Source organism: Mastomys coucha, unplaced genomic scaffold (genome assembly GCF_008632895.1).
Source record: "Mastomys coucha isolate ucsf_1 unplaced genomic scaffold, UCSF_Mcou_1 pScaffold14, whole genome shotgun sequence".
Taxonomy (NCBI): Eukaryota; Metazoa; Chordata; class Mammalia; order Rodentia; family Muridae; genus Mastomys; species Mastomys coucha.
This window is the reverse complement of record NW_022196896.1, coordinates 136044417-136066913: the sequence shown is the minus strand read 5'-3', so window position 1 is coordinate 136066913 and position 22497 is coordinate 136044417. Positions and strand designations below refer to the sequence as shown.

The following is a 22497-nucleotide window of genomic DNA, read 5'->3' as shown; positions in this document are numbered from 1 at the left end:
CCTTCCTTCCTTCCTTCCCTAACCCCTTCTGTCTCCCCTCCTTTCCCTCTCCCTTCCCCTTCTCTTTTCCTCTCCCCCCTCTCCCTTACTTCCATCTCTCCTTCTCTTTTCCCTCTGTCTTCCCCTCCCCCTCCCTTACCTAGGACTACCTGCTCCAGTGGTGCCACCCACAGTGGTCTGGGTCCTGCCAAATTAATCAAGAAAATGCCCCACACACTAGCCAACAGGATGGTATGATGGAAGCATTTTCTCTGTGAGGCTTTCTCTTCCTAGATGAGTCTAGCTTGTTCGAAGTTGACAAAAAACTAATCAGCACAATGATTCACAAGAAGTAAAAATAGTAGCTCTGATCATTTGTTGGTTTGTTTGTGGCAGAGATAGGTCTAGAACACTTGTTAGTCTAGGCCGGCCTTGAACTCTCATCCTTCCATCTCAGCTTCCTAACTCTCATCCTTCCATCTTAGCTTCCTAGAAGTGCATGGTCACACCCAGCTTTAGATCAATTCGATTCCAAACAGAAACACTTCAGGTACACTGCTGTAGTTTTATGTTTCTGTTTCCTGATGCTATCTCCTCTTACTCCTCTTTTTTGACAAAACTCAGGTTTAGTAATCACTTTGTACTCCAGGCCAGCCTTACACAATGGACAAAACTTTAGTTCAAGTGTGAGGAGTGCTGGTATGGCTACTGTGTCTATTTAAAACCATACCATTCAGCATACACTTGTTTTTACTTTTTGTAGCAGGAACATAACATTTATGCAATAGTTTTCAAATATGCAAGATATTTTTATTTTTTAACTTATTAGATTTATTATGAGTATATATACATTATATACACACACATTTATGCCCATGCTGCTGTGTATGGACATCAGAGGACAGCTTTAAGGAGTTGGTTCTCACCTTCTCCTATGTGGGTCCTGGGTTTTGTTTTGTTTAAATACATGCTGACTAAATCTGGTTTCTCTCAGCTTCTCCTGAATTATTCTGCTTGGCCTCAAACTAACTGGCAATCTGTTCTAATCTTCTGGCTCCTTCTCATTCTCTGGCTCATTCTTTCTTCACCTGTGTCTAGCTTGTTCTGTCTGTGCAACCTGTCTCTCTATAACTGTCCCTGTAAAAAAACTGCCTCCTCCCTCCTCTCTTTCCTTCTCTCTCATGTAGCTTCCCTTTCCTTCTCTGGAGAGTTGGGCCTATCTCTGATTCATTCTGTCAGATCTTCTGATTCATCTCTTTTTCCTGCTCATTTGTCTGCCACTCAATTAGATGCCACTTTCAAACATGGGTACTTCCTTCTACAAACTAACTTTACCTCCTTGTTTGGGATTAATATTAAGGGCTGAGCCACACCATAACTAGAAACATAATCTTGGGGTTCACAATGTGATCAAATATCCTGCAATAATAGGCCCAAACTATAATATTTGGGAGGTTAGGTCTATGAAACACATTTTTAATTTTCAGTGACTTTATTGGAATTTAATCCCTTTATAAAGGAATGTTTATATAGTTTTAGTTGAGTAAAAACTAATTCAGGTAACATTTAGCATTCCTGACTATAGCTATGTCGGTAGGTATATTGACAGTTGAAAGGCTGAAGCCATCTGTGAAGTTAGTCATAAACTGGACTAAGTATACTAATACATTATTCTAGAAGAATCCTTAAAAGAAAACCTTAAAACCAATAGCTTTATGAGTATATTGTTTGAAGTAATTAGATACATATATTTTCCAGTTGTACATTAATCTTAAATATTTGCACACAGTTTTGTATATGTGTACATGTGTGTGGTTGTATGCATGTGTAGGCCAGAGATCAACCTTGTGTGTCACTCAGCATTGCCCTCCTTGGGGTGTATGTGTGTGTTAACTTTTGTGATTAAGCCAGAGGACAACCTTGGTTGTTGATCGTTGTTTTTTGAGACAGAGATTCTCATTGACCTGTAGTTCCCAAGTGGGTTAGATTGGCTCCTTCTAAGGACCTTCCCAGGAGGGTCCTGGGCTTGAACTCAGATGGTTGGATTTGGCAGCAAGCATTTTTAGTAGCTGAGCCATCTCATAGGTTTTGTATTTAGTTTACTGTGTTCCTGAGTAGTCTCTGTGTAGCTGAGAATGACCTTTCTCTTTCTGAATCCTGAGTGCTGGGATTACATGGGTGAGATACCATTCAGTATTACATGACTTGCCCCCTGGTCTTACAGTATTATGTGACTTATCTATTTCCATATGCATCCTATAAACTACAATTTAGCTGATAGGCTTCATTAATTTAATTTAATAAGTTCAAAAGGATTCAAGTGGTCTTAGCTGGATTCATCCATTAAATTCTGATTTAACAGCCACCTATTGTTGGTTTTTTTGTTTTGTTTTGTTTTGTTTTTTGAGACAGATTCCTGACTGTCCTGGAACTCACTCTGTAGACCAGGCTGGCCCTGAACTCAGAAATTCCCCTGCCTCTGCCTCCCAAGTGCTAGGATTAAAGGCATGCACCACCACTGCCTGGTGACAAGGTCTTAATATGTAACACTGGCAGCCTGGCCTGGAGCTTCTGGCAGGCCACCTGCTTCTGATTCCCAAATTCTGTTATTACAGATATTTGCCAGAACACTCAATTTTTATTTTTATCTATTGTCTATTTTTGAGACCTGTATTTATTTAAATTTATTTAAAATATTATTTAAAGTAGACCTCATGTCTCCTCTTTAGTTTTGGGATTAAACGTGTGAGCCACTGTGCCAGATTGGGTGGTTCATTTGTTGATGGTGTTATTTTGATCTCCCTTCTCTGCTTATTTGCTAGGGAATCTCCAGCCCCAAATACATGAGGATTTAAACCTAGGATTTTATGCAGGCAGACAGTGTTTAGCCACGGAGCTGTTATCTAGCCCAAGCTGGGATTCTTTAACAACAACTTTTAAGCTGAGTATGGAGGTATAAATCTTCAGTCAGTGTAACTGAAGATTGAAGCAGGAGGATTGCTGCAAGTTTGACTTACATTTTGAGATCCTGTTTCAAAAAATCAACAAATCCACACCCCCTCCCCAAGGGAGCAGGGAGGGGACCACATTGCTTTCCTGAAGCATAGTTGTTTTGAAAGAAGAAAATGATCTAGGGGTTAGCATCCCAGTTAGTTCTTTAACCCTAAGAATTTTTTTTTTGAAGGGCTGGAGAGAGGCTCGGAAGTTAAGAGAGCACTTAACTGCTCTTCCAGAGGACTTGAGATCTGTTCCCAACACCTAAGTTGGGTGCCTCACAACCACCTGCAACTCCAGACTCAGGACCTGATGGTCTTCTGGTCTTTGAGATTACTCACATACACGTGGAACACACATCCACAAGCATGCATACACACACACACACACACACACACACAATTAAAATCTTTGAAAAAATTTTATTTTATATCATTGGAAGATTTTGCACTGATAACTTAAAATTTTCTTGGGCACCTTTAGGTAGGAAGGATTGTGTTTCATTTTAGAAATAGTATGTCTTTTTAAGTTAAATAAGTGTTAATTTGTTCTAATTATTTTAGTTTTTGATCTTTTTGGGTTTGTCATTGTCATCTGTATTTTTTTATTTTTTTAAAAATTTATTTTTTATTCTATTCACTGATTATTTAGTCTGTAGGTTATAGGTGCTGTGGTAAGATGACAGTTTACAAGAAGTGTCTCTTTCCTTCCATCACCAGGGACTGAACTCAGGTCATCAGGCTTGCTGAATTGTCTCACCAGTTCTGTATTTTTCTTCTGATTATTCAGGCTCTTGCTCATTTTGTTGGATTTAACCTTCCTAATGAAGGATTGTAGCTTCTTTCAATTCCCCCCTTAGATTTGTAATTTGATTGAAAAGTTTTGTAATAATGTTTTTAGACACATGTGAGGCTTCTTTAGATGTCCTGTAGCACACATGGTCATACCTTAGTGCTATAAAACACCTTCTAACATACTTATATATCTTATTTGTATAAAATAAGTGTTATATTAATGCTTTGAATTCAATAAATTGATTCCCTATATAATGGAGTGATAGAGTATGCCTTGGGGTGGTTCCTCTTGATATTTTAAAATCAAGGGCTTTTGAGATGACTCTGTAATAAAGGTGCTTGCCACCAAGCCTCAGGACCTGAATTCCATGTCCAGGACCCACATGGTGGAAGGAGAGAATGACTCTCTCAGGTTGTCCTCTGACTCCTACACATATGCCATTGGCAGATGTCCCCATAAATGAATGAATGAATGTAAAAAAGTTAATCCTTTCAAGATGTCTCACCTAGTCACTAATGGGTTTTCTTATAAGATCTTTTAATGTGTTCTTTAGGAATTTTGTATGTGTATACAATGTATCCTGACCATATCCAACCTAAATCTTCCTTGTCTTTTCTCCACGCTTCCCCCGTACTTCCCCCATGCCGCACGGAATGTAACTCACTGAATTCAGTTACTGTAGCTTACCTGCTCAGGTGTGGGACTGTCCTACCAGCAGCCACATCTTAATGAAAAATGACAACTCCTTCCCAGTTGACATCAGTTGCCAGTAGCTCCTCAGCTGGGGGTGGAGCCTCCATTCCACATGGGAATGTTCACTGGCTTGATTTTGTGTAGGTTTTGTGCAGGTACATGTAGCTGATGTGTGCACTGGCCAAGTTGTGTCCACACCACTCTTCCCTGTCTCCTGGCTCTCACACTCTGCTGCCTCCATTGTGCTTCCTGAAGGGAGTGAGAGCTTTGATGTAAATGTCCCATTTGGGGCTGATCATAGTCACTTTTTCTCAGCTTTTGGTCAATTATGACTACTGCCTACTGCAAAAACAAACTTCTGATCATGAGTTAAACATAAATATTCAGAAGGCAGTTTGACAACATGTCCACTTAATTCAACAGCAAGATAATTCCCAAGTCATGAGCTTATGACCAGATTTACAGTACCAGGCATGAATTCCCTCCTGTGGAGCAGGCTTCAGGTTCAGTCATAAGTAAGTGTCACTATTCTATCAAAAGGGTGTGTCTTGTCTGGCAGGTCAGTATTGTAGTATGTGGGGGTGCACTACAGGGGCAGTCTACTGTGACTTTCCTATCTAATTGACACTATGAAAAATAGCCATCAGAAAGGAAGTTTCCTGGTCATTTCCTATTTGATCTCTGTCCTACAACCAAAGTGTGTTGCATCTTCAGTAATAGGGTCTTAGCATCCAGTTGTAGTGGGCAAAGAACAATAGCAATAGCATGTGTTGTTTTGGAGGGCTTTGGGGTCTCCTTGACCAATAGCTTGTAGGAGGGTAACTTGTGTCTGGCACTGAAAATTTCTTTCAATAACCTTTGTCTCTGGAGGAAGCATTGTCCACTTGTAACACCTCTGTTCAATAGTCTTTAATTTTTTTTAAATTTACTTATATATGTATATACATACATATCTTATTCTTTGATAATTTAGACAGGATATTTTTTGCTACATCCACACTCCCTACTCACCCAAGTTTGTGTCCTTTTGATTTTTTTAAAAAAACCCATTAAGTCTATTTATGTTGCTCATATACTCTTGGGTTCATTCAGAGCTATCTGCTAGAGCACAGTTGACCTACCAGGGGCTATAACCTTAAACATGATTCTCCCTCTCCTGGCAGCTGTCAGTCAGCATTTTCACTTCAGCTAGGGGAGAGTATAATGCCTGCCTCCTCTCTCCATTGTTGGGATTTTGTTTGGTGTGGGTTTGTGCAGGCCTGTGTGTTCTGTCATAACTACTATGAGTTCATGTGTGCAGCTACCCTATTGTATCTGGAAAATACTACTTCCTTGTAGTCATCTTCCAGCTCCTTCCAGAATGATCCCTGAACCTTGAGAAGACTAGGTGTGATGTAGATATACCATTTAGCACTGAGCATCCCAGTCTCTTATTCTCTGTACCTTGGTCACTAGTGGGTCTGTGCTAATCATTGTTTATTATGAGAGGAAAGTTATCTGATGAGGTTGAGAGATAACACTAATCTATGGGTATAGTGAAAAGTATTAGGAAATGGTTTAATACTGTGCCAGTTTATAAGAAGAGTAGTAGGATCCCCACTAGGGACTCTGACCTGTCTAGCCAAAGGTTCTTGACCCTGGTAAAGTTTTTACCTTGTGGAGTGGGCCTTAAATCCAATTAGAAACTGTTTCATTCTTATCTTACTAAATAGCCTTAGCTGCTTGGAACTCAGAGAGCTGCATGCCTCTGCTTCCCAAGTGCTGGGATTACATCCTCAGGAAATTATATATTTGTAATTAGCATATAAACTAGTTAGGCTCTGTGAGGCTTTTTATGCAATGCTTAGCATTGGTTAACAAACCTTCCACCCCTTCTTCCATCTTATCCATGTTTGCATTCCCACATAAACCTTTAACTCCAACATTATCCTCTACTTCCCTTCAAGCCCTAGTCCTGTCCTCCCTTTTGTGGACCTGTTTTGGCTTCATGACCTCTACAGACATTCTAGATTAATTATAGAAATATTAAAAAATCTGAAGCTAAGATTCATATATCAGGGAGAGCATGCATTTGTTTCCTGGGCTTGAGTTACCTACTTAGGATATTTACTATTTCTATCCATCATCCTGGAAATTTCATAAACTCATTTTCTTTACAGCTAAATAAAATCCCATTGTGTATACACCACATTTTCATTATCTGATGATTTCCACGTGTTCGGGGTGGCAAAGAGCAGGAAACAAAACAATGTTATTAAATAAACAAATTATATGGCTTATAGTGATTGGTTTTATAAAGTCAAAATTTAAAAATGCAGAGTTCTATATTTCCTGGACAAATGAGTTTAGTATTTGTAATGTCAGTATGTTTACATTCTTGCAAACATGAATAGTACATTTATTTCCTTTAATGATTGGTTTTATTTCCTTTATTTTGGATAGACAATTGGCATTTCATCTGAAGAAAAGTTTGTTATTACAACTACAAGTAGGAAAGAAATTACCTGTGAAAATTTTGGTAAGTGAAAAATGTCCTTTTGTATCTATTTCTTTATTTGTGTAGTGAGAAAGCAGTAGTTGTACACCACTGTCTGTCCAGAGCATTGATAGTTTAGAGTACTTGGGGAGCAAGAGAAGAAAGGCCTTTGCTTTCATAGGTCACAATTTTCTGCTGTCAGTTGAGCCCATAGAGAATGTGGCCTAGCCTTACTACCTAACTCTCACATGGTAGTTTGTAACCATCCCTGACTGCAGTTCTAGAGAATCTTATGCTTTCTGATCTCCACATGCATAAGGCATGCACTTAGTGCACAGACATGCAGGCAAAACATTAATCTACATAAAATAAATCTTAAAGGAAAAAAAAAGAACTGAGTGTTTAAAACCTCAGAATGTGGTACGTGCCTATAACTGGAACAATTAGGATGTGGAGTCAGAAGGGTAAGGAGTTCAAGACGTGTTTGAGTTGTATTAGACTCCCCATCTCAAAAAGTACTGAGTTTCCAGCAAGCCTTCACTAGGTACCAGTCTTGAACTTTCCAAAATTTAACAGATTATGAGATGTAAACTTGTGTTTTTCTGTATTTGTAAAGTCTTTCTTACTTGTATGTCTTTATTTGTGCATGTGTGTATTAGTACAGTGGCCAAAGGACAACTTTGTGAATACTTTTCCCTCCTTCTACAGTGTGGCTCCCAGGGGTTGAACTCAGGCTGTCAGATTTGGCCAGCTGGTACCTTTATCCATCGAACAATCTTGCTGACTCAACCCTATGATGGTTTTGACAAAATTAAAAATAAAAAAAGAAATGTGTTTTAGCTGTCATGGTAGCTTACACCTATAATCCCACCACTCAGGAAGCTAAGGCAGGAGACTTGCCTTGGAAGTCAGCCTGGGTAATAGTGAGTCCTGGGCAAGCTAAGGCTGTAGTGAGATCCTGTTTCAACAAATAGACAAATGACATTGAGTATGGTGATGTACACTTGTAGTCCCAGCACTTGGGTGGCTAAAGCAGAAGGATCTCCCTAAGTTCAAGGCCTGTCTACATAATGAATTCCAGGACAGTCAGGGCTACCCTATCTATCAATCTCCAATAAAGAAACATTTCAGAGGTGCACACATTGGCACACTTGTAATCCTAGCATTCAGGAGGCTGAGGCAGGAAGGTAAGTTTGAAACCAGCCAGAGATATATTATGAAACCTTGTCTTTAAAAAGACAAAGAAACAAACAGAAAAACAAAAAAACAAGGGCCACTACGATGGATCAGTAGGGTGATCAGATGCCACAGTGGAAGGAAAGGACTGACTTCAGAAAGATATTTTCTGACTTCTTCATGTGTGCTGTAACATGCATTTGCCCACATGTGTGCTGGCATCCATGTACACACACACACACACACACACACACAGTGACACACATAAATAAATTTGAATATTTATTTCAGTATTTTAGAATTGTGGAAATGTTATGCTTGTTTTATTGACACTATTATTTACAACTGGAATTTTTAAATGGAGCCATGGACAGTATAGTTACACCATCAAAAGCATTTTGTAGATATAACTTACGTATTCAGAATAAATTCATAGTTTCTGATGCTACTCTACACTTACAATTTTAACTTTCGATTACAGATGACACTGTTAAAGATGGAGTCACTCTGTACCTTCTACAGTCAGTTGACCAGTCACTCCTGACAGCGACAAAAGAAAGAATTGACTTTCTACCTCACTACGACACTCTGGTTAAAAGTGGCATGTATGAGTATTATGCAAGTGAAGGACAGAATCCTTTGCGTAAGTAATGTGCTCCCGCATATTTTGAAAGTTGTTAGTCTCTTTTATCCTTTGCTCACATATGCTGCTGGTCCTTCACATTCCTTTCATTACACTTTATTAAAAGTCATGGTAACTCATTTTGATTTGCCTTCTTAGTTTCTTTGTACATATTTGACTGAAAAAGGGATTTTTCTTTCTTTAAAAATTTCTTTTTAATTTATTCATGTATATGTGTATGTACTTGAGTGGATGGGTGGATGCCCCATGAGTGGTTTCCCAGGGAGGCCAGAAGAGGGTGTTTTGGAGCTGGAATTAGGAGTTGTCATCCAGTGGGATGGATGATGGGAAGACTGGAAACCAAACTCATGTCTTCCTCAAGAGCAGCAACTGCTCTGGACTGTTGAGCAGTATCTCCAGCCCCAGTTCAGAAGAGGATATTAGAACTCCTGGAAGTGGAATTTGATGCAGTTGTATGCCACCTGATGTGACGTGAACTCTGGATATCACATGCTCTTTACCATAGAGCCTTATCTCTAGCCCACTAGGGCCTGTCCTGGAACTTTGTTTGTTTGTCAAGCTCGTCTTGAACTCTCAGAGATCTTCGTGCTTTGCTTCCCAAATTCTAGGATTAAAAATACATGCCACCATCCTCAGTCTGTAATTATGTTTTTAAAAGCTTATATCCATCCATCCTTCCATCTGCATGGGGGCATGTGTACCAAGGCATGCATGTGGAGGTCCAGACAGCTAGTAGAAGATGCTTTTCTGCCAGGCGGTGGTGGTGCATGCCTTTAACCCCAGCACTTGGGAAGCAGAGGCATGTGGATTTCTGAGTTCAAGGCCAGCCTGATCTACAGAGTGAGTTCCAGGACAGCCAGGCCCTGTCTCGAAAAACAAAACAAAACAAACAAAAAAGAACTCTAGGGATGGTATTCAGGTTGTCAGGCTTGATGGCAAGCATCCTATGAGCAATCTACCTGTCCCATAATTACATTTTATTTCACATCTTCCAGTAAAATGTTGAACTCACAAAAGAACCTTTGTATTGTGCTATCCCTAGAGCAGTGCCTAGCAATAGTAGGTGCTTAAATATTTGAAATTTGAGTCAATTTTAAATAATCTCCTTGGAGATATATTTCTGAATATATACTGGATAGTCAACAGATACATTTGTTTTAAAGACTTTCGGAGTAGCTTAATTACTGTACAGATTGTATCAGTTTTCAGCTGTGCCTTCATTATATAGATAAGTGGGGAGCCTCTGTTTAACCTTTGGCTTTGGCTTCTGTTAACTTTACAGTGTATCCCAAGATCTTCTCTCATTTCTTTGCTTTTGGTTCTTTCTCACTTTATTGTGGCCAGGCTTCAGGTCATGTTCATCATTTCTTTTGTATATTTTCTTTGAGCAGACAGATCTGAGTTTTACTGTATGTATGTCAGTGAAACAAAGGCTTTACCTCTGGCTCTGAAGTCTTTTTGTTAAAGACAGTATCTGTTTCAGCTTCCTATGTAATACTTAACACTGATTTTGCTGTAGTAATAATCACTTATATAAATTGTATAAATTTATAGAGGCAGAAATTAAAATTTGTCTCATTGTTCCTTTCCCCTTTTCCTTTGGGGAGTGGGCAGGGGGAACATTGGTTTCCAGGCAGGGTTTCTTTGTGTAGCGTTGGCTGTCCTGGAACTAGCTTATAGAATAGACTGGTCTCGAATGCAGAGATCTGCTCGCTTCTCCCTCCCAAGTGCTGGGATTAAAGGTGTTTGCCACCACTATTCTGCATATTATTTCTGTTTAATTAGATAAATAAGTGTGAGAAATAGTTGAGTAGTTGCTTTGCAGGGAGGAGAGTATAAAATAGTACTGCCAGTAATGAATTGAATGTGAAGTTGGCAGTGTGCTGGGAGTCAGTAGCATGGAGACATGTGTTGACATTTGTTGCATAGATTTTCTGAAAAAAGATATTAACAAAGGGCTCCAGTGAACCAAAGAAACCATTTGACCCTAGTGTAGCTTAGCAAACCCCAGTGACTTTATTGGGGTTGCTTTCAGGAGCATGAGTGATTGAAAAGCAGTTGTATCCCTGAAAAGCCCACCTCACATGGAGGTAGCTCTTGAAAGCTATATCCTGGAGTACTCCTTACATAGCTTACTGGCTGCTCAGCCAGCAATTGCCTACTGCTTTTATAACTTTGGAAATAAATTTTGTAAGATTCAAGAGTTTTCTGAGTTTTGTTTGTTTGTTTATTGTTTGGTTTGTTTTGCTTTGCTTTGTTTTGAGACAGGGTCTCATTTCATAGCTCTGGCTAGTTAGAACTCACACAGGATGTTTGGGGATGACCTCAAACTCCCACAGATCTCCCTGGCTCAGCCCTTAGTCCTGGGACTAAACATGTGTGTCACCAAGCTTGGCTTGGGTCTATTTTAGAGTCTTAGAGCCTTGCCAGTTTTGCTTACTTCCTGGGTCCTATGAGTTTGTGGGAAAGAATGTTTTTTTAATTTAGTGGAAATAGTGTAGCAATATTATTTAACATATTTTTTGGCTTGGTTTATATAGTAAAAACATAGCATTCTTTCTGTTGCTATGATGAAATACCTGATAAAAAGCAGTTTAAGGAAGGGTGTGTTTGTTCTGGTTTACAGTTTTACATTTCATCATAGACAAAAAGAAATAAGAAATAGCCTGCACAGGAAGTAGTCTAGCATTATCCCACCCAGTCAGAGAGAAGAGAAGGATGAATGTTCAGACCTGATATCCTATTGGCTTTCGGTTGCTCAGATAAATACTAATACTTGAAGCAACTTAAGGGAGAAAAGCATTTATTTGTGTTAGACTTCTGGGTCACAATTAGTGAGGGAAGTCAGGACAGGAATTCAAGCAGGAACTCAAGCAGAAACAGTGAAGGAATGCTACTCACTCACTCTCTGGCTCCCTTGCTGGCTCCCTGGCTATCATCTACCTAGAGATGGACCCACCTGTAGTGGCCTGGGCCCTCCTACACCAAGTCTAATCAAGACAGTCTTCCACAGGCATGCTCACAGGCTAGTCTCATTTGGGCAGTTCCTCATATAAGGCTTCCTCTTCCCAGACAACTTTAGATTGTGTTAGGATGACACTAAAAACTAACTAGTGTACCTGGCTTTACTTGTTTTTACTCAGTCTGGTAGCTACGATAACTTAATCTTTAAAAAAAAAAACCCTCACAGATATTCCCAGGGAGTTGTTCCCAAGCTAATTCTAGATCTTGCTAAGCTGATGATTTAAATCATCATAGGAACTATGTTTGGGAATACAGCTTCTCTTTGAGCTCCTGACAATGCTCTGACCTCAGTCTCTGGAGTGCTGAGATCACAGGTGCCTGGTTACTTTTCTGTTGCTGTGAAGAGACTCTGTGGCTAGGGCAACATAAAAAAATAAAACATTTAATTGTGCTTATGACTTCAGAGAGTTAGAGTTTTGATGGTGGTACGAGGGCCCAGAGGTAAGCACCTGGAGTAGCAGCTGAGAGCTCACACCTGAATCTGCATGCATGACACAGAGGGTACATTGGGAATGGTAGGAGCCTTTCCTCTGAGAGCTCATACCCCACACCCAGACATGGCACACCACCTGATTCTTCCCAAACAGTTCTACTAGCTGGAGACTGAAGCATTCAAACCATCCCACTAGCTATGCACCAACACATGGGGCTGCCATCTAACATGGTTTTGTTAGATTTTAGAAATCTATATGCAAGCTAGCTCAATGTGTGTTGTGTACAGAGGATTGAATCTAGGGCATGCTCTCACTGAATTACTCAGGTTGTTCTGGAACACACTTTGTAAGCCAGGCAGACCTTGAACTTAAATCTTGCCTCAGCTTCCTAGTAGTTGAGGCTACAGGCCTTTGGCCACCAGACTAGCTTCCCAAACCTGCCCTTTTTCATTGCTGCTGTTTTTGACACAGGTTCTTACTGTGTTGCTCAGATTAGTGCCTAATCACTTTTTCATACATAGTGATTGGTAATGAGACTTATTTTGAATAGCATCATTAGACTCAGGGTAATAATACTTGTAGTTCTTTGGAAAGTAAAAGTGGTTGCTTTAAGGTACTTTGGAGTTCCTTCTACTTTGAACTTTTATACAGTTTGGGATGGAGAGGTTAAGCAGTGTTTCTTCAATCTCTTCCAGCGTTTGCTCTTGCAGAATTAATCGACAACTCATTGTCAGCTACTTCTCGAAATGTTGGTGTTAGGAGAATACAGATCAAATTGGTAAGAAAGTGATGCATAAAGAATTGTAATTTTTTTTGTTAGTATATTGGTAACATTTTTAGTTTCTTTTGTATATGTTTGCACTTATTTATACATGTTTTTATGTACTCATTTTTTATTTATAATTTCTTTTTTTAACACTGCTTTGTAAACACTTGAATATTTTACAATATTAATGCAGGTTTTGTTAACTAGAGTGTAACTTACAGAATCATTCTTCTATTTCCAAACAGATTGTTTTCCCTCCTATATTTTTGCCATGAGAAGCAATGTGGGAATAGTGTATATTTTATATATGCCTTGATTATTTTCTTAAGTTAAATTCTGAGAAATGATATTTCCAGGTTAAAAAATGTTAAGAATTCTAAAGCTTTTGATAGATATAATTCAGTGCCTTTAAGAAAAATTTTTTAGTGCTTTTGTTTGTTTAGTTTTTTTTTTTTGAGACAGGTTTCTCTGTGTCACTTTGGCTGTCCTGGAACTCACTCTGTAGAGCAGGCTGGCCTTGAACTCAAAGAAATCTTTTCCTAAGTGCTAGGATTAAAGGCATGCATCACCATCTCCAGGCTACCTAACTGTATTTATACTTATATCAGTGATATGAGTGAGCCTATTGAATTTCACATTTACCTTTTCATGCTTTAAGTATTGATTGGAGTTTTCTTGTCTTTTTATTTCATAGCTTTTTGATGAAACACAAGGAAAACCTGCTGTTGCAGTGGTAGATAATGGAAGAGGAATGACCTCTAAACAGCTTAACAACTGGGCTGTGTATAGGCTGTCAAAATTTACAAGACAAGGTGACATTGAAAGGTTAGAAAAATCTTTCTTTTCCTTCTTAATGGTACTTGTATATTTTAATAAGGGAAGAACTCTAGTGTGCTCTTGGACATAGATGGTTTATTAGAGGGCTTGATTTTATCAGCATGTTTGTTTTATTACAGGGTGTTGTAATACATACTCCAAAATAGAACATGTGTTTTTCCACTGAACAATATTTTTGCATTTCCTGATGTCCGTGTGAGTTATGTTAACATTGAATATTGAATTAGGACAGTAGAATAGTGCTTAGGATACTCTTCATAAACCATCTCATACTACTTGAAAATGCCTTGAATTGTATACAGTTCATTAGAATTCTGTATTTCTATTTCCAGCCTCAGTTTTTCAGACTATCACAGCTATTAGGGAGTAGAATCGAGATTGGTATCAGAACACATTTGTAGACAATGCTTACCACACAGGGGAGCTGGGTGTGGGAACTCATGCCTGTAATCCGTGTCAGCATGCTCAGAGTTTCATCAGGTGAGCAAAGATTTTCCACGATTGTCCAGGTTTTTGTGGTGTTGGCAGTAGAACTCAGGCATGCACCAGGCAGGCAGTAGACTCGGCTGAGCTGCACCCTCAGTCCTTCTAGTGCTGTCTAACAGACAATGTAGTGAATGAAGAACAAGGACCCCGCTATCATTCACCTGGTTTGGATTTCCTGACTCTTTATTGGTTGTGGGACACTTGTCACAGCACTTTACCTCTATGTGTTACTTTATGTACTTAGGAAATGGGGATATAATCAAGGTTTTGTGTAAACTGAGCTAGGAAACATGTAACACCTTGAGCTAGTGCCTGTCATACAGTAAGTATGATGAGCTGTCATCTTAGTTATTTCTTACTTCTGATGCAGTACTTCTCTATAACCATCCTTTCTACTGTTTTCATGAATGGGTGACACTCAAAAGAGTGGTTAAGAAGCCAGCATGAAGCTCAGCATGGTGGCATATACCTTTACTCTCAGCACTCTGTCAGAGGCAGTTGGATCTCTTGGGGGATCTACATGTAGAGCAAGTTCCAGAACAGCCAAGGCTGTACAGATAAACCTTGTCTAAAAAAGGGTGGCTAGAGGTGAAGACACAGGCCTAAAGGTATACGGGCACTACATTTAACAGTCTGAATATAGGATTTTGCATCTGTTAGACAAAGATAAAGAAAATTGATTAAAAAAAAGATAAAGGAAAGTGGTAGGAAACTAGGGTAAGGGGAGGCAGAGAACCATCTTTCTGCCTTTCCAGGTGATTTAACTGGTGTAGCCTACAGTTACATTTTCACTGGACTCACAGACACTGATTTCTATATCATTACAATTTTTTAAAGAAGATTTGTTTATCTTATATATAGAAGTACATTGTCGATCTCTTCAGACAAACCAGAAGAGGGCATTGGATCCTATTACAGATGGTTGTGAGCCACCATGTGGTTGCTGGGAATTGAACTCAGGACCTCTGGAAGAGCAGTCAGTACTCTTAACCTCTAAGACATCTGTGCAGCCCCATAACCAAAATTTTAACTTAACTTAAAAGTAAGGAGATTTCCAGTTTTGGTACAAAGCACCCCTTTCTGGATTAAATTATGTATATGTGTATGCATGCATACACACACATGTATGTATAGTGTCTGTAAATAATTACAGCTGCTACATCTTCATAGTATCTTTGGGTGTAGTACCAGTCCCTTGGCCCACTCCAGTTTCTGCAATGTCACCATATGTTATTTTTTAACCCTGGCATCCACTTACATAGGATAAATTATTGGTTGCTTTTCTGCTTGCTTTTCAGTTTCAACTTGATACAAGGGTGATGTTATAAGAGACAGGCTATGGAAAAAGGAAAGCTCACAGAAGAAAACACCTTTTGCACTATACTCGCTCTTTTGAGAAATGTGAACACAAAAAACTTACTTATACACATTTTAAATTATTGATTAGAAGTGTGAAGAAGGGGCTGGAGAGATGGCTCAGCTGTTAAGAGCATTGACTGCTCTTCCAAAGGTCCTGAGTTCAAATCCCAGCAACCACATGGTGGCTCACAACCACCCGTAACAAGATCTGACACCCTCTTCTGGAGTGTCTGAAGACAGTTACAGTATACTTACATGTAATAAATAAGTCTTTAAAAAAAAAGTGTGAAGAAAATGTAATGTGGCAGAGCTTAGCTATTATTAACACTGTGTTTGAGTTGAGACTATCTTTAGGAAAGAGGACATGTTACATGTAATTCCAGTTATTTTTATGCATGCACACCAGCATGTGTGTTTGTGTATGCGTGTTCAAATGCTCACTAAGGCCAAAAGAAGATGTCATATCCCTTGGAGCTGGAGTTAAAGGTGGTTGTGAGCCTCCTAATGTGGGTGCTGGAGAATGATATCCAGTATTCTCAGGAACACCAAGTGCTCTTAAGTGCTGAGCCATCTCTCCAGTCCCACCAATACATTTTTAACATTTTAATTGGTAAAGGTCCATTTCAGCTTTTAATTTTTCTAGCTATCATCATCAGCACCTTGATGTATAGTAGTCTAGTTTGGCTGAAACATTTCTAGAACATAGAAATGTTTCATTCCTCCCTGCTCTTGTTTTTGAGAAGTCTAACTTTGTAGTGCCAGCTGGCCTGGAACTCGATATGTGGACCAAGATGATTTTGAACTCACAGAGGTCCACCAACTGCTACCTCTCAAATTCCAGGATTGCAGGCATATACCACTAGCTTCTTTTTCTGACTTTAAATAGTTGAACTCTAATGTGTCTGGCTATGAATCTTTATAATTTCATCCTCTTTGGAATTAATTCAATTTTTTAAATTTGTGCAAGAATTTTCCTCATATTTGGAAAGTGTAGCCCATTTTTTCTTCAAATACTTTTTTTCTGCATTCTTCTTTTCCAGTTCCTTACATTAGGTGCAGTGATGATCCTACAGACCTCAAATGCCTTGTGTACATTTTTCTTAACTTTTTCTTTTTTTTTGTTAGCACTGAAGAGTAAACCCAAAGCTTCACACATAGTAGGCAGATTCTGTACCACTGAGCTGTTTCATTCTTCAAACTAAATAAGCTCAACTTGTCCTCAAGTTTATGGGTTCATTCTTCTGCCAACTTGTCTGTTCATGGCCCATCCACTTACGTGTCTTTTTCATTTTAGTTAAGCTTTCCAAATGCAAATTCTAGATAATAAAGTTATTTATTTTACTATCAATGATTTTTACTGATGTATTTTGTGAAATACTCTTATACTTTATAGTTAATGGTTTCTGTGTTAGGAACATAGAAATATAGTTGTTTAGATTTTTGTCTTGTAAGTAGTTTCTTTTGTGACTTTTATCTACTATGATTTTTTTTAAAAAAAAAAAAACTTTATTTCATTGGTTGGTGGTTTATTTAGTCCCTGGGAGTTCTGAGGGGACTAGTTAGTTCATATTGTTGTTCATCCTAACGGGCTGCAAACCCTTCAGCTCCTTCGGTCCTTTCTCTAGCTCCTTCATTGGGGACCCTGTACTCAGTTCAATGGATGGTTGTTGTTTTTTGTTTTTTGTTTTGGAGGGGAAACTGGGAAAGGAGAAATCATATGACATGTAAATAAAGAAAATGTCTAATAAAAAAATACAAAAAAAAAAAACCCAAAAAACTTTATTTCAAGTGTATTTATATGTATGTATGTATGTTTTGTACCACATACAGAGCTTTGCCGATGCTATGCAAATGCTCTACCCTTGAATTACGTCCCTAGCCCTAGAATACATTTGATGATTTTGGTAGGGTTTTTTAATAGGTGAGTGGTTTTGAGATAGAGTTTTACTATATATCCCATGCTGCCCTCAAAGTCAGCCCCCCTTAGTAGATTTTTTTTTAAAGTAGATTGTTTTAAAGCACTATATTGATACAGTGTTTTCTTCCAGTGATCACTCAGGGTATATACGGCCTGCACCAGTACCACGCAGTTTGAACAGTGATATTTCCTATTTTGGTGTTGGAGGCAAGCAGGCTGTTTTCTTTGTTGGACAATCAGCCAGAGTAAGTGAAAAATTACCCTGATAGTGAAAACTGATCAGAATATTTTGGGATTGGCAAACTTCACTATTAGGAATTAATGTACTTTTTAAATTGTTTGACAGATGATAAGCAAACCTATAGACTCCAGGGATGTTCATGAGCTTGTGCTTTCTAAAGAAGATTTTGAGAAGAAGGAAAAAAATAAAGAGTCAATATATAGTGGATACATTAGAAACAGAAAGGTACAGTACATGTTATAGCTCAAAATTACATATTTATTTCTTTGGCCACATGATAAGACAGGATATTTTTCTGACTTATTGCTGAGATGTCAGTGTTTTAAAAACTTGAAGGTAAGAGATGTTACGTTTTCATATTTTCCTTTAGTTATATAAGTAGCAAAATGATCATTTATGTATTTATTTAAGCTAAAACTTTTCACATAAGTTAACTTAGGAAACTTTATATAAATTACTTAAAAAGTTGCAGACCTTGGTTTGGATTGGTGTTCAAATTTTTTTTTTGACATTTTATTCATTTATTTCATGTGGGATGTGTGCATATGCCGCAATGTACATGTGGTAGTTAGAGGATGACAACCTGAAGGAGAGAGTCCAGGTACTGAACTCAGATTGGTGTCAAGTGCCTTTCCCACAAGCTATCTCTTTGGCTCAGAACATCAATTTTAAAGTCTTTGTTATGAAATAATGATAGAAACTAGGGATAATGTAATTTCAGGAAATTGGAACTTTAGAGGAATGAGTTTCTGTTACAACCATGTCCTCACACTTACACATATCTCTTTATATATATATATATATATCTACATGTAGTAAAAATAAGTCTTTAAAACATAAGGAACAGTTTTAAAATGTCTTTCTTACTTGAAAATAGATTGTTTATAATGCTGTAGGAGAACAATAAAATACCTGAGTGCCTGAGAAAGGTACTGACAACAGTTTGCTGGATTTCTGTACAGTTCAGTGTTTTAAAAGTATGTATACTTAGAGCTTTGATCCCAACATTTCCTGCATCAACATCTTGAGTATTCTTCATTTTAGAAAAAAAAAATTTTTTTTTTGTATACAACACATTTTAAAAAGACTATGTGTATGAGTGTTTTGTCTGAAAGTATGTGTATACACTACCTGTGTACCTGGTACCCCTGAGACCTTCTGGTTTTAAATTGCTTCTTAAGATTTCTCTTCAGAAATCTTAAGAAGATATCTGTTTGGAAGATTTCAATATAATGAATGATAAATATAGTGCTTGGTTATCTTTGTGTAATATTTTCCCCAAATTATAGAATATTTTTCCCTACAGATAGTTAAAATTTGAATAGCTGTGACAATTTGAACTTTAAATATGCTTATGTTTTTTGGTTTGAGAAATGAAGACTCATAAATTATATATACTTTCAATGACTTTTTATTGAAGTACTTATCTGATCAGTTCCATATTTTTGTGATTTTTGTTTGTGGCCTCCATAGACTCATGCCTTTTAATATTTTGTCTCCAATTAGTAGAACTGTTTGGAAAAGGATTAGGAAGTGTGGCCCTGTTGAAGGAGATATGTCACTGAGGGTGGGAATGAGTTTTCAAAAGCCCATGCCAATCCCAGTTAACCTGTTTCTGCCTGGTACTTGTAGATCAAGATGTGAGCTCTCAGCTACTGCACCAGCACCATGCCTGCTTGCCTAATGCCCCCACGATGGTCATGGACCTTATCACCTTAAACACCATGGGCCCCAATTAAATGCTTTCTTTCATAAATTCCCATGATTATTGGTATTTTATCACAGCAATAAATAAAATCATAACCAAGACAGAAGTTGGTACCTGGGATTGTAGTATTTCTATAGCAGGCCTTACTGTGCTGCTGTGGTTTGTTTGTGAAATGTGGTAGTCTTTAGGACTTTGGACTAAATAAAGCAATTGGATGCTGTAAACAACGCTTAATAAAGGACAGTCCTAGTATGAGCTTGGAGATCAGTGTTGCTTAGAGAAAGCCCAGCTTAAAAGATTTTAGAGGGCGACAATATTGGCAATTGGGCCAGAGACCATTCTTGTGATATTTTGGCAAGGAAAATGGCTAATTTTTGCTTTTGTCGTAAGAATTTGCCTGTGGCTAAATGGAAGTGTTTGGTACTAATTTCCTTGCAGAGGTTTCAAGACAGCCTAATAGTGACTGTCTTGTACTTGTTAGTCATCTCTCCTATGTAGATCTATAATAATACAGAGTATACAGGGGGAAAAATAGCACTAGGAAATTAATGCTGGGCCCTTGGTTTGTGTTGAACGATAAAGAGAAATAGAATAAAGGGAGTAGTGCCTTTCTAGCTATACCTGCAATTTGTGAAAGGAAAAAGCCTATGGAATTATCTTATCCTAACAACAAGACTTCACAAATGTAATTCAGAAAGGAGGCCAGTTCTATCCCTAGCAGGCAGCTTAATTTGGCAGTACCTGCTACATAGTTCAGGCTTTAAAGTCATGAAAAATAGTGAGTAAAGAGGTTATGGAATCCTCCTCTGCCTTTAAAGAAAGCAAGTTACTGAGACCAGGCACATGGCAGGGGAGTTTGCATGGAGGCTTGGAGATGCCATGTTAAGGGTCTGTGAAAGTGAATCCTGGGTTGTATTGGATGCCCCAAGATGTTGAAGATGCCAGATCCTGGGCTGCCTGCCTGTGAGAGCTGCTTTGGCAGTGGGGCCATCTAGAGAGGGAAATGTATTGCAGTAGCAAAGCTGGAAGGACGGAGTCAGCTAAGCTCTTCCACATCAGATGTGGGGCTATAGGATTTGGAGTTTAACCTACTGGGTTTCATTCTTACTTTTGTTCAGTATTTCTTCGTTATGCTCTCTTTCCTCCCTTTTGGAATGGTAATGCACTTTCTGTGCCATTTTGCTGGAAATACGGAATTTGATTTATTTTATAGGGGTTTACCATTAAGAGATTTTCCTGAGTCTCAGAAGAGACTGAGCTTTTAAACTATGTTGAGACTAAAAGACTGTGGAGACTTCTGCAATCGAACTAAATTCATTTTGCATTATGATGTGGCAATAAGCTGTGGGGTTTGGGAATTGGATGTAGTGGTTTGAGTTAGAGTGGCCCTCCTAGGCTCATGTGTTTGAGTACTTGATTCCCAGTTGGTAGAACTGTTTAGGAAGGATTAGGACGTATGGCCTTGTTGGAGAAGGTGTGTCATTGAGGGTGGGCTTTGAGATGTAAAAAGCCCAGTTAGCTATCCCTTTGCTTCATGCTTGTGGATCAGATGAAAGCTCTCGGCTACTTCTCAGTGCCATTCCTTCCTTGGTGCTGCCTTGTTCCCCACCATGGTGGTCATGGACGCTACTAATCTTTGCAACCATGAATCCCCTCTAAGTCCCCCCCAACCTAAAATCTTTCTTTTCTAAGTTGTTGTGGTCATGTTGTCCCTTCACAGCAGTAGAGAGCAACAAAAGCTGTTTTGTTCATATATTTGCCTTTTGCTTGCTTGCCTGAGTCAGAGCCTCACATGTTAGTTTAGGCTGGTCTGGTGTTATTATATAGCCCAAACTGCTCTCTAATTTAGTAATCCTCCTGCCTCCATCTCTAGAGTGTTAGAATTACAGACAGGATACTTACATTGGCTGCTGTTTTGTTGACTGCCTTTTCTATTGCTGTAACACAGTATGCTGACAAAAGCAAATTAACCAGGAATAGTTTGTTTTTACTAACTGTTCTAGACTTAAGTTCATCCAGTGGTAGAGGTCATTGCAGGACAGGAGTGTGAGGCAGCCTGCCACACTGTATCTCCAGGCTGCACCATATATGCTTAGCTCTCTTCTTTACAGATCAGTTCAGGACCATTGGGTCTCTTAACACTAACTAACCTAGTCAAGATAATCTCTCACAAACATCCTTAGAGGCTAACTTTCATCAATAATTCCTTGAAGGTGTGCCTGGCTCACCTGCTCATGGGATTCTAGATTCCAATGATGGCACTGTTCTTTGTCGTTTTTTTCCTCCAGTGCTAAGGATGAAACGCAGAGCTTCTTCACCTGAACAAACAGATCATGGGTACCAGTAGTACTTGCTTCTCTTTTTTTTTTAAGAATTCTTTTTTTTTTAATGATTCATTTATTTATTATATATATAAATATACCATTGCTCTCTTCAGACACACCAGAAGAAGGCATCAGACCCTGTTTCAGATGGTTGTGAGCTACCCATGTGGAGAATTCTTTTTTTTTTTTTTTTTAATTTATATTTTTATCCAGGGTTGGAGTGGGGCTGTGCTTGTGCATTGCCATGTAGCTGCATATGGAGACCAGAATCATTTGGTCCCATGGAGCTGGAGTAGTAGGTGGTTAACCATAAGATACCTGGTGTGGGTGCTGGGAACTGAGCACATTGCTCTCTTCCTGGTATATCGTCATGGTAGCCCCCTTTGAACAATTCTTTTCAGCTATTTCTGTCCAACTCTTCTCTCCTTGCTACTGATTTTCAGAATGTGGGCGTATTTGAGGTTCTCTTTTTAGGGAGCAAATGAAGTCTTAAATGGATATGTGTTGTTGATATGAGCTGGCTGTGTCAAAGACCAAAGCCTCAGTCCTGTGGGAAAATGTCAGTGCCTTCCCTGGACTAAGTTCATAGAAATGGCACCATTCCTTTCTGATCTGAGTGGAAATGTTTTTTTTTTTTTTTTTTT

General features: G+C 38.7%; 1 protein-coding gene across 1 annotated transcript in view; it reads left to right on the top strand.

The window, feature by feature from the left end:
- Smchd1 (structural maintenance of chromosomes flexible hinge domain containing 1) overlaps positions 1-22497 on the top strand; it is a 113768-nt gene that overhangs the window by 3339 nt on the left and 87932 nt on the right. The window contains exons 2-7 of the mRNA XM_031368725.1: positions 6904-6979; positions 8595-8756; positions 12910-12992; positions 13675-13805; positions 17711-17825; positions 17927-18046. Of these exons, the coding sequence (XP_031224585.1) occupies positions 6904-6979; positions 8595-8756; positions 12910-12992; positions 13675-13805; positions 17711-17825; positions 17927-18046 (687 nt within the window). The remainder of the gene's footprint in view (positions 1-6903; positions 6980-8594; positions 8757-12909; positions 12993-13674; positions 13806-17710; positions 17826-17926; positions 18047-22497) is intronic.